The following is a 14,332-nucleotide window of genomic DNA, read 5'->3' as shown; positions in this document are numbered from 1 at the left end:
GATATTTACTTTAACATAATAAATGAGATATGTGCAACATGCCTATTATTGAAAATGTATATTTATGAAATGGGAAAAGGTCCTAACCTTTTTTTGGCATACTATTTATATTATATATTATATGGATGTAGGTGTTGAATTTTATCATTAAAAGAGTGTTTTTTATTTTTATCATAATAATTTTTTTTATTGTTAAGATAAGCTTATTTTTATTTCTTTGTACAAATAACTAGTTGCAAGCTAAAAAAAATATCTAGCCACACTAAAAAAAATAGCTAGAAAAAAAAATATAATATAAAATAAAAAAAAATAAAACACACAACATAATATATAGAGTAAAATAAATAAAACATAATAAAATAAACCATATTTTAAAAAAGACAACCATAATGCCAATAACCTGGGCATTAAATAATATGGAAAAACATCCTCGTGGAAGACAAAAAAAAAATAATAAATATATTTTGAATAATATTTTCAACGAAAAAACGTCCAAATATTTATCCTTTCCACATTATCAGAGAATAAAATTCACTTATTTAATAAATGAAAAAATAAAACAAATAAAATCGCAAAAATATAAAAATTGCGCACTAGAGTCTATTCACAGTGGAAAACTCAAAAATAATTGTTTTACAAAAATTAAACAAACCAATAATGCTTTATTTAAAAAAATATATCTATTAAATAATTTGGATTATAAAAGTATTTTAAAAAAATATAAAACCAAAAAACGAGAAAAGAATAGAATAAAAATCATTACAAAAAGGAAACTAAAACATGTAGGTAATTCAAGGATAAATGGGATAATAAAAAAACAAAAAAACGACATTTTCCGAAAGAATATTAAAATTTTACATAAAAAAATAAATTATATAGATATGTTTTGTCAAATTAATAAAAAATCCCAAAAGGCCTTTAAGGACAATGGTAATAATAAGGATAATAATATCCAGAAGAGCGAAAAAAAAAACGCTATATATGCATTCTACATAAATGCTAAAAAACGTATGCAAATAAAAAATACGACAATAAACTCAGAATTGTTATGTAATAAAAACTGTAAGAATATATACTATATCAAAAGAAATAGTGTTGCAGACTTAACTAATTCCAGTGTGCATGAACATGGCCAAAGCAATTTCAACGCTCTTCTCCAGCAATTTAATGATACAAGGAATGTGTGTTTCCGTCAGAATGATGGAAATCGTCAAAGAGATGGCAATCATAATGAAATTAATAAAAACATCAATAACATACAATATGATGATAATGATAATGATAAAGAAGGAAACGATGGAAATGCATTTAATCATGATAAAATAGGCAACACCAACGAGGGAAACCATAATGGAAGCAACAATAGTGGTGATGGAAATAACAACAATGGGAATAACAACAATGGGAATATCAACAATGGGAATAATAACGATGGAAACAATAACGATGAGAATAATAACAACGGTAATGATAACAACAAGGATAGTGATAATGACAAGGGGAATGAGAGTGAAAGCAGTGAAGAAGGAAGTGATAAAATAAAAAAAAGGAAATCTGCAAGTGTTAGATCAAATAGTACTGCGTACTCGAGCGTAAAAAGCGAAAATTCAAAGGGCAATTATGGCAAAAAAAAAATAGTAAAATCATCATCAGCATCATATGAAAATGATTCTATAATATTTAATTCTTTTTATGATGAAATGTCCTGTTTTTATCCAAATAATTCAAATAGTTTTATTTGTAGTAGTAGTGACACAGATAATATGGAAAAATCCGAAAAAATATGTTCATACGAAAAAGGGAAAAGAAGAAAAAAATGGAAAGAAATCGAGGGAAATATGGAAGATGAAGCAGAAGATGAAGGTAGGCATCGATTAAATTATCTAGAAAATATACCAAATAATGACAGGGTAGTATACACTGATGATATTAATAACAATGTTGATGCAAAAGCAAATGATAAAATAGAAGAAGGAATGGAGAGACAGAACATGACCTATTTTACAAGAAAGAAAGAGTACGAAAATAGGAAAAGAATTGCTGAAAAAATAAGAAAAAGGATAAGAAATGAGCAAGAAATAGAAACTAAACTGAGAGGTAATAATATTGACACTAAGGATAAACATATAGAGAAGGATACTAATATAGCAAAAATGGTAAAGAAAAACGCACACATTGGCGAAATTCATCCAAAATGGTGTTTTCCGAAATGTAGAAGAAATTCTTTAGAAAAATATCATCGAATTAAAGAAAAAAGGGGTAGTTTAAATCTAAATAATAAAATCGATATATCAGAAAAAAGGAATGAAAATATTTTTTCATACAGTGAATATAATATTCTTTTACTTAAAAAAACACGTGGAAATAAGAATGATAATCCGAGCAAAAATGATATAATTTACCACATAAATACAATTACGAATGTTAATAAAAAAATGAAAGTCGTGATTATTGGTGGTGGAATATCTGGCTTATCAGCTGCATATATATTACAGAATAATAATATAGATGTAGTTGTATATGAAGCACGAAATCGATTAGGCGGCAAATATTTATATTCCCCTAAAAGTTATAAAAAGTCCTTTTTAGGTGAAGTTGATTTTTATGTCAATCGGAATAATCCCTTAATAAACTTTTGTTTAAAAAAAAATATTTATAATAATAATATAAATAGCCATTTATACAAGCATTATATATATTATAATAATAAAAAAATATATACGTACAAAATGAGAAATGAATTTTTTAAACTCATAAAAAAATTGAGAAGTTTTTATGAACATATATCTAATACTAAATATTTTAATGATCCAATTATAAAAAAACAGTTTTTACATGCATCTTTTGGAGAAGTTATAAATTCAGAAATTAATAAAATAAAAGAACAAAAACACCAAACAAAACAAAAGAAGTATTTTAAAACATATATATATGTAAAATTATATATGTCACTAATAGAATCTGTTTGTGGAATTAAGATACACTCATTATCGATACAATATATATTCCACAATTTGCATTATTTAGATATTTTTAAAAATATATGTTGCACATTTGAATTGTCAAAAATAATTAAAAAATTAAAAAAAAATGTTAAAATTAAAAAAAATAAAATTGTCAATAAGATATACTCTTACAACGACCATATTAAGTTAAGTTTTGAAAACTATGTAGATACCATATTATATGACTATTGTATTGTTACAGTTCCAATAGGAGTTTTGAAGGATAGTATAAAATTTTATGATGAAGAAGGGGGACAAAAAAAAGAGTGCAAGAGCAAGAAGAAAGACAATAGTAAAAAAGTGGATTTAGACAACTGTAAAAAAAGACATATGAAAATTAAAGATCAAAAGAATGATACTGGTTATGGTGAAGATGACCCAAAAAATTCGATTAAAAACAATATAAAAGGAGACGAAATGGATGAAAAAAAAAAGAAGCATGAAATTGTCACTACAACTTCATGCCATGATGCCAAGAAAAATAGCAAAGATTCAGTTTCTGATTATCATGATGCCGATGATATTTCAAATATGAAAAGTAGAAGAATAAAATGTAAAGATTTACCCAATCCGAAAAAAGAAACTTCTGAAAATCATGAAAATATACCATTTATTAATACGGAAACAGAAAAAACTGCTATAAATAAAGGAGCAGATTATCAAACAAATGAAAGTAGTAATAATTTGCAAAGTATGAGTGATGCCTTTATAAGAAATATCGAAGTAACGACTAACGAAAATAAAAGTATTAATAATTTATTCAGCTCAATCAGTGCTAGTTTATATACATCACCGGGAAAAAATGTATCATCCACAAATAATAATGGGTATAGTGGAAATAATGAAAATGATGAAAATATATTCACCAGTGACAACGAATTTAATCATAATAAAAATAACGATACGAACTGTTCAATAAGCGCAAAAAGCAACCAAAATGTGAGCATATCAAATAACTGCATTTTCAATAATAATATGATCGATAATGCAAACAAAAATGATACCATGGAAAACAAGCCTAGCAAAGAATACCTAAAAAACCAAAAATGTGCCGAAAGCAATACACATTTTAATTACAAAAATAAAAATGAAAAAGGGAATAAACATAGTAATCATAATACTGGGGAAATGGTAGAAATAAATAATATAATAGAATCATTTGAAAAGGAAAATAGGTGCGATAAATTGGGTAATAAAATCAATACAGAGAAAATGTGTTTCAATACAAAGAAATATTTGTTCAATGATAATAACAATAATAATCATAATAAATATTATAGTGACAAGAATAACAATACGGAAGAAAATATAAACAATAAGGTTGTTTTTTCTTCAAATCATTCCAAAATAAAGAAGCAAATATATAATGGAAAAGTTAATGACATTGGTACCAACGCCATTGATTGTAATGCGCCAGAGGGCAAAAAACTCAAGAAGGAGAATAGGGACAACAATAAAAATAAAGCGGAGAAAAAATTAGAGAAAAAAGGAAATGTCATGAAAAATACATCGAAAAAAAGTAACCATAGTGGATTAATAGAATTCATTCCAAAATTACCTGATTGGAAAATCAATAGTATAAAAAGATTGGGCGTTTCGACAAATAATAAAATTATTATTACCCTTAAGAAAAGAGTTGTAAAAAGTGATCAAAATATTACTATATACTTTAACCAAGACAGAAAAAATAGCAATACATATACTACGAAAAATACGATCGAAAAAAATTTATTAAGAAACGATGCAAATGTGAATTTATTTACTAATGATGATAATGAAAAGCCTAATATTCCTGAATTATATTCGCAAAATGACAAAGATAATGATAATGTCCCCTACTTTTTTGAACCGAATTCTTTTCTTAATGATCAGAAAATACCTGATCAATCAATGATAGAAGAAAGTGACAAAAAAAATCCGAATAATTTAAAATTTTCGAAAACAGAAGATTGTATAAACAATTTAAATGAATTATTTTCATTTAACAACAGTAAAAACAACAGTAATGAAAAGGAACAAGATAATTTATCTCCATGCTTGAAGAATCTAGAACCCAAGGGAACTGAATCAAATGTGCATTCATTTGAACAATTAATAAGCACAGATAATACAAATAATAATAATGAAACAAAAAATGAACTACGAGAATGGAACAAATCTATGCAATGCAAAAATGTGAAGGAAAAAACGAATGATACAGATGATATAACCACATTCCGATATAATTGCACAAATATGGTGAATAATCAAAGAAATTTTCCAAAAGAAAGTACTTTAATAAAATACTTAAAACAGGAACATTTGTTAGATGATAATGATAAAGAGCATAAAATGTGCTATACTAATGAAATGTGCATGAACAAATACAGTCATATAATTTTTTATAGTGCAGAACCTATAATAGCGTTATATTTTAAAAGTAAATATAATAAAGAAGTAAATAAAATAAAAAAAAAAGACATGAAGAAAAAAAAAATTATCAATGATTGTGCATATTTTTTAAAAAATATGTTACCTCAAATAAAAATCGAAAAAATATATTTTTATGATTGGGATAATAATAAATTTTCAAGAGGATCAAATTCATATTTAAAAAAAAAAAGTTTAATAATAGATAAAGATATTATATCCTTTCCAGTAAATAGATTACTTTTTGCTGGTGAGCATACACATAGTAATGGTTGTAATTCAATAGTAGATTCTTATCTAAGTGGTAAAAGGGAAGCTTATCGAATAATTGAAAAAGTAAACAAAACGATATATATGGATAAATTGACAAAATGTTTTTATACTAGAGAGGAAAATAATTATAATTTTAAAAAATTTATAGATGATGATAATTTTGTCGATACTAAGATAATTAATCCAGATCCGTGTCAGAAGAATGCGCCTGTTTCAATGAAAAACAAAGGAAACTTATCACAGATGACTAATTCAATAAATACTCAATTATTAATTCCATCTATAAACACTTCTTTGACTTCTACATCTTTAGCGATTCCTTCAATAGGATCAGTTGTAACATCTCCAACTGATAAATCATTAGTATCAAAAGTGGATCCTTTTCAATTAATTTTAGATTGTGAAGAAATGGTAAATTATAAAGAAATTGTGATCAGGAATATAAATACAAATTTGTTCATGTATTTATATGATGATGAAGTTATAGGATTAACAAATAATGAATACGATATTTGGCATGATAACATCCGATGTATATTTTGTAATCAACTTCAAACAATAAATAACTATTTTATAGGAATAATAAGATTAAAACACATAAGTGGCAAGTATTTAAAATATACATGCCATAAAGGTTGTTTATATTATAATAATTATATATTTAATCATGCATATGGAAATAGATATTTTAATATTAGCGTAATGTTTAATTATTTATTTCAAAAAAAATGCTCAGTATGTTTAATGAATTTTCCATCAATGAAATGTAGTATATATAATTGTAAAAATTTTGTTCATTTAAAATGCGCTAATAATTATTTATCATGGCCAAATTTAGGAAAAACAAGTAGACATGAATCTTTATATTGCTATAAGCATCAGTACATGCATGGAATATATCACAATTATTATGAGCATGGACCAGAATATTATGATAGCGATAGCATGCTTGACGATGAAGAAAGAATGCTTAAAATTAAAAAAAGAAGAAGAAATATAAAAAAAAAATTACAAAAAATTAAACAAATGAAAGAAATGAAAGGAATTATTCAAATTAAAGGAGTTAAATATATAGGCGAAACGGCTAATCATTTCAATAAATTATGTCTATTCAATCATATTAGTGATGGAAATAATATCAGAGATACAAAAAATATTAATGCAATTGGCAACGAATTAAATTACATGGGTAATTATAATCATTATATGAATGAATTAGAATGTATGGATGAAGATAATCGAATGTATCAATTGTATCACATTAATAAAAATGCATCTTATTCTTTCAATGGAATGGAAAATACATGTAGAAAAGACTGGAATATAACCAAAGAAAATTCAAAGCCATATGAACGATATATCGCTGAAAAGAAAAGGAAAGAACAATTATTATCAAATGAGAAAATATATGAAAATGAAAAGAGCATTACAGATAGCGATCAAATGAGCGATGATACCATTGACGATGGTGAAGACTATTCTAATGATGTAATATATTCTAGACAAATTGAAAAAACACAAAAAAGCAAAAATGGAAAGAATTTATGTAATTTATTTCATGATGGTATTATGCAAAGAAATTACAAAAATTCGTTGAAACCTAGATATTATGGGAACGACAAAAATTTTCCAGATTATACCAATTGGGAGAACCAGAACATGTACAACGAAAGTTATTATGGAGAAAATTTTTCAAAATTATGCTTAAAAAATGAGAGGAAATTCAAAAGATATCGCAGTAGCAGTATTAGCACCACTACAGCTACTATTAGCAGTAGTAGTAGTAACAATGTTAGGACTATAAAAATAGGGCAACTAACTGATAATATACATGCCAATATAAGCAAATTTTTAAAATACTACCAAAACAAGAATAATTCTAATAATAGTAACAGTAGTAGTAATTTATATAGTGATATATCGTCGATATTAAAAAATGAAAATTATGTAAATAATAATTTTCTAAAATACATATTAAAAAAATATAAAGGCATTTTTCCTTCCATGAATACACAATATAATATGATGTATAATAGTTATCAAAATGAAAACGGGTCTGGTAAAAAGGTCGACAAGACATTGTTAGGATATAGTGATTTTAATAAAGATATATATAGATTAAATCAAGAGAAATTGATGAATAATTATTATTTATTCGATGAAAATAGTGGTAATAGTAATAACAACATTTATGTTAACACGAATGAGGGTTACATAAAAGAGCAAAATAATAACTATGCTGGAATATGTTCACCATATCAATATTATGGAAATAATATGTTAGAATATTATGATAATTCATTTATTAATGATGTTAAGAAAGATTATAACCACATGTTGAATAAAGGTACCTTACCTTCTAATAATAACAAACTTTTTGGATATTCTTCAGAGGATAAACACTCTAGAATATGGAAAAATAATAATTATTTAAATGGTCGTTATGGAATGAGAAGGGATTATAATAGTTATTATGATGGCGATTTCTATGATAATTATTTTAACTATGAAACTGATAACTATATGGATAATTATTATGAAGGTAATTATAGGGGTATCCAAAGGTTTGATTCTTCTTATTATCAAAAATTAAAAAATGATAAAAATATATTGCACAGTAAGGATAATTTATCTATTTTAAAAAATATATATAAAAAAAAAGGAAAAGACATAATAAAAGATGATCAAATTAGTGGGGATATTAATAACTATGAAAATAAGCAAAATAATAATATCAATTTTCGAAATGAAAAAAAAGAAGATTTTGTATATCATTATAACAGAAATAAACAAATGAATACGATAGGGAATTATGTAAATAGTATGGGACATGAAAACCATATTTATAATGACCATACATATTATCCATCTGATCACGAAATTTATAAAATTGGAAAAAATTTTAAAGAAGGTAACAAAACTAAAAGAAGCAAAGAATTTAATGATAGAGAAAATGGTGTGATATATGATTATGAATATGGTAATAACAAACGAGATAACATTCGAAATGACGAAAATATAAAACTGAATCAAACAGAAAAAATAGAATATAATAATAAAAACGTAAATTTTGTAGATAAACAAAATGGAATACGAATGATAAGACGAATAAGAAGTGACTCCAAAATTAGCATCAATCACAACAGAAATGATGTTGGGGGTGGGGATGGAAAAAATAATATTGGACAGGAAAATAATTACGCATCATATCAAAATGATTCCAACAAGGATATATTAAAAGAATATTTTAATAAATATGATCAATGCAACTCTGGAAATTTTAACAAAGAGCACATAATTTATAAATTAATATATAATTATTATAACAACATCAAAAAAATGAAACCAAATTTAATAAGCAATAATGATCCATATAATCAAAGGAAACAAACAACTTCAACAAACAATTTAATAAATGGAACTCAAAATAAGTATATAGTTAGCGATTATGAAAAAACTATAATGGGAGAGAAACAATTTGATAAAAGTGATATGAATAAAATAAATAGTGTTATTAATAGCGGAAAGGAAATACCTCAATCATATTTGTTGAATGACAAAATATATGAAGCTTCTCGTAAATACATTAATTATAGAAACAGAAAAGGGATGAATGCAGGTAAAATGCTTGACAGTGTAAATATCAATATGGCAAGTAATCTTAATATGCATAACAATGCCGCCATGCGGCCACAAGAATATTCTGAAGAGCATTTTACAGACCCTCACATGAAGCAAATCGACAATAACATAATGGAAACATGTTTAGATAAAAAGCGTCTGAACGAAATAGCTGCTAGATCCTCTCGAAATATCAAGAAAAAAAACGACATGAATACCATAATAAATACATTGAACGAATTCCCCGATATACCATTATCTTATAAAGAAGCAATACTCAATTCATTTTATAAAAGAAAAAACATGGTCGATGATGGGGCTAATGGCTTAAGCGGTGGAGGAGGAATAAGTGGAAGTGCAGCTGATAGCACAGTTTCTGATCCAGGAAGTAACGAAGAACCTAATGGGAATTTGTATAAAACATTATATGGGAAAGAAGTAGAAAAAAATAAAGGAACTATGATGAACAAACAAAAAATTTGCCAATTATTAAGAGCTATTGACTTAAAAAAAAAAGATGTAGTTGATTATAGAAAATTAGAACTATTATATAAAATATACTTTGAAAATAACAACGGTAATTTGCATAGTAATAATAATAATGGAAATAGTAACAGCAACAATAGTATAAATCCAAAGTGGAAAAATACAAATCAGCAAGTAATTCAAAATAAATTGTTAGAAAATTATTATCAAGGGCTTAGTGGGAATTTGCAGCAAAATGAATGCAATACCGAATTTGAAAAAAGAAAAAGAAAAAAACAAATGAGTAAGGAAGGAAAGGAAAATGTAAGTAACATAAAATATAATGATCATGTCATTGGTAATGAAAACTTAAATGTGTCTAAACAAAGAGAAGTCGAATCAAATGGTATTAATCGATCTAATCAACTGTTAATAGCATCATATGTTAAAAATGTGGGTATGAACATGGGAATAATTAAGGGAAAAGAAAAAGGGCATGAAGATGGGACTGAAAATCGTAATTCTGATGAATTTTTTCATATCGCGAAGGGGAAAACCAGTTGCAGAATCAAACAAGAAACAAAAACAAAGGCAAATGAATATTTCAAAAACAATAATGATGAACGTAATGGAGACTATACTAATTCCCATATCATTTATGACAATTTAATTAAAAATAACAAACTTGGAAATGTATTAAATATGCAAATGGAAAAACTCACATCAGATATTCAAAATGACCAAAAAATGCGAGTAAGCGATAATGACGAAATAAAAAATATGAAAAATTATATTTTAGAGAATAATCTAAATAAAAATAAATTTATAGGTAAGGAAAGAATTTGTTCTCAAGAAAATATATCAAATATCTTCAATCCGAATTTTTCAGAAAATGAAAAAAACCTTGCAAATGGTCCAATTGGGCAAAGTGAGCAAGCTAGCCAAAATGATAAAAAAAAAAAAAAAAAAAAAAATGTAAAAAGCGAAATACCACAAACTATATATCCCACAGTTAAACCATATGTGCATGGTAACACTAAAAAAAGTAAAGCAATGAATGATAAATCATTAAAAGGGTTAGAAATGTTAGACAACATGATTTATTATATGAGAATGAATGAATTAAAAAATTTAAATAATTCTAAATTTTTTAATGACCTTAATATAAAAGATAAACAAAATTTTTTTTCCATGATTTTGAATATGAAAAATAAACAAATGACTAGCGATTCTATCGACATAAATCAAAAGGGTTACGAAAACAAGTATGATAATATTTTTTCAATGGATACTTCTACAAATAACAATGAAAAAAAAAAAACTCAAAAAAAAAAGCAAGATAAATTGTATACTAGCAAAAATATGAATATCCCTGGATATGCAAATGATATATGGAAGGAAAATAACTACGATGATTTCAATTACGACTATAAAACCATTCCCTATTCTAAAAATATTTCTGAGATGATTGACATAAGAGATGATGTTTGTAATAAGCTTCATGATTATCCTTTCAATGAATTCGATCATAATGCATACGATGTTAATTATAGAAATAACATGCTCAATGGTCAGAAAGAAAGGAACGATAATACAACATATTATAACCAACTTGATCCGATCAATACTAATGAAAATTTAATAAGTCCTCCCAACATCTTAGATTCCAAATATAACTTAAGAAAAAAAAAAATAAATAAAAATTCTTCGTTACAACGAAAAGAACAAGTATATAGCAAAAATGAAAATGAGGAATCGATAATGGATTTAAATTTAAATGGTGATCATTCAGGTTTTTCCTCTAATCTTTTATTAAAACCGGAGCAAAAAAAAGTAGAAATTTATAATAATAGTAATAATAACATCATTGGGGGTATGCCACAAAATATGGAAATAATACAAAAGCACAATTTATTACCTCTTGATTATTTGGGAATGAGAAAAAGACAAAGAATTAAAAAAAAAGAACCACTACAAAGAAATTTAAAAATTAGACCTATGCCTATAAGTCAAATGGATGAACAAATAAACAGCGAAAGTAATGGCGAAATGAGTGATAACATAGGCATGTCTACCATCAGCAAGTATCCTATAACTCCTACTAATAACAAAAATAATTATTATAACGTTAATAATTTGAATTATAAAGAATATAGTAATTTACAATTGATGGACTTAAATTTAGAGGAGCAAATAAAATTAACAGACAATATTTACAAAAAATATAACAAAAATGGCACTTTAAGTGATACGGATGATGATGCTCAAAGTAATTTAAATCAATTTAAAAAAAGGAAAAGGAAAAAGGATATATACGAATTGATAGGAGATAAATATGATCCTAATTTAAAATTGGAATTTCAAAATCGCGGAATGGCGATGGGACATGCATACAACGACAATGACCGTGAAAGGAATAAACTGACACGACATTATTCGTTATTATTACCTGAAGAAGATGAAGAAGATAGTAATAGTGATGAAAATTGTACCAAATCAGATAGATCTAATTTCAGTGCTCCAACGAATTGTATAAAAAATTACAATAATAAAAATAAAATAGGGATAAATAAAGAATTGCCCAGGCTTAAAGAGTTTATTAATATGAACAAGAAAAAAAATATGGAATTAGAGCAACTATTAAAGTTACTACGTAAAAATAAAAACATTCAAAGTAATTATATCGATTTTCCCAAAAAAAAAAAAAAAATAATAGAATCACAAGTAGCAAATTCGGGTGATGATGATGAAAAAAAAATGGGGGAAAAAAAAAAAAAAAAAAAATGGGAATACAATTCAAGAATAAAGCAAGCAAATTATTTAGATTTTTTGCATGGTTATGTTGAAGCAGGGGATTCCAATAGTGTGAGACATAAAAGTAATATATACAATAATGGAGATAGCAAGCACAATGGTATAGTAAATATGCATATATATAATAAAAATCTTAATTATAATTCTAGCCTTGAAGAAAGAAGGCATAACAATGATATAGACAATCATGATATGAAAGATAGTTATATGAAACATATGTTACGTGATTATTTGAAAGGATATGCAAGCACGTTTAAAAATACACATACAAATCCATTTAAAAGTGACGCATTGCATGATGTAAAAAAAGAAGTTCCAATAAAAAAAAAAAAGACTATGGATTCAGATCCAAAATACAGTAACATTAGTAGTAATAGCCAGACTACTCACAGTAGCAGTGGTAGAAGTAGCGAAAGTAGCGAATGTGGTCGTGAAAAGAAGTATAATGGAGATAAAAATAATGATATTAATAATAATGCTGAAGAGAAAAATCATTATAACTATGTAAATAAACAGTTTCCTACTTTTATATCTAATGATCGTATGCTCGACCCATCACATATTCACAATAACAATATTGGAGAGGGTACTAGTGGAAACAACAATGAAGTTAATGTTGTTGGGAGTGGGAAAACTCATGAAAAAAACAATTACACATTAAATAAGCAACAAAATTCGAATAATAAATATGAGAAGAATGCAAATATGAATTTAATGGGCAATCAAGCAACCTACAGTATCATAAAATATAATTTAACAAAAAATAATTTAATAAATAATGTACTTAGTGATATGAAATCCAACATGTCTCAAAAGAATATGTTTAAAAATAGCAACAATACTACCACTACTACTAATAATAATTATCTCAATATAACTGATGAAACTCAAAACATGAAAAATTTTCACAAAAAGCGAAGAAAATTATAGATTCAAAACCAGGTGCATATAACCATACACACACATGTATATATATATACAATTTTTAAGAATGTCGTTATCTGTATTTTTCTTAAATTTTTATATAATATTAGTCCCTCTATTTTCCTTTCTATATTTTCCCTTTATGGGTTATTTTTGGAGTTTCATATAGTATAAATAAATGCTTGAGTTTTTTCACAAAGCATAACTTTCTAATTTTATGTGTTTCACCTAATTTTTCATATATATTTGTTCAATTACTTTCTTATTCTGTGAAAACAACCAAATGACATGTAAAGGAAAATGGGGTAAAACACAGGGGAGGTAAATGTGGTTATGCAATATACTGACAAATATGTATAGCCTTTTATAAATTTTACGATTTTGTTTTATATTTTTTTCTTTAAACTCCTATTTGTAACTTTAATTATCTTTTAAATTGTATAAAGTTAATGACAAATTTTCATTCTTTTTATAAACACACTTTAGAGGTGTAAAGTTGATGGAAAACAAAACAATAATATAACGAAGTAGATATAATATATCCAAAACATACTATTTCATAAAGTATTTTTTATTTTATTTTCTGACCATTAACTATTTTGATTGTTGTGAAAAATTATAAAATAAAAAAAAATTAATTTGATAAAAAACGAACTAAATATATACGCATTTGAAAAGAAGAGGGGAGGAAATAAAAGATATTTATTTTATTAATGTTTATAAAATTGAGATACTGATGAATTAAGAATGTCAAAATATGAGTATACAATGTTTATATTTGTGTATGCATTAAGGGTGTCCAAGTAGGCCTTAAATAGATA

At 25.6% G+C, this 14,332-nt stretch overlaps 1 protein-coding gene across 1 annotated transcript; it reads left to right on the top strand.

The window, feature by feature from the left end:
- Window positions 1-389: 389 nt before the first annotated feature.
- On the top strand, window positions 390-13,517 carry PBANKA_1228300 (lysine-specific histone demethylase, putative; the record flags this gene model as incomplete). Its single annotated transcript, XM_034566356.1, has 1 exon — window positions 390-13,517. One exon carries the CDS (start codon window positions 390-392, stop codon window positions 13,515-13,517), a length of 13,128 nt encoding a protein of 4,375 aa, XP_034422961.1.
- Window positions 13,518-14,332: the final 815 nt, after the last annotated feature.

The sequence above is a fragment of the Plasmodium berghei genome (assembly GCF_900002375.2).
Source record: "Plasmodium berghei ANKA genome assembly, chromosome: 12".
NCBI lineage: Eukaryota > Apicomplexa > Aconoidasida > Haemosporida > Plasmodiidae > Plasmodium > Plasmodium berghei.
Note: the sequence above shows the minus strand (reverse complement) of the source record. Positions and strands in the feature narration are given on the sequence as shown.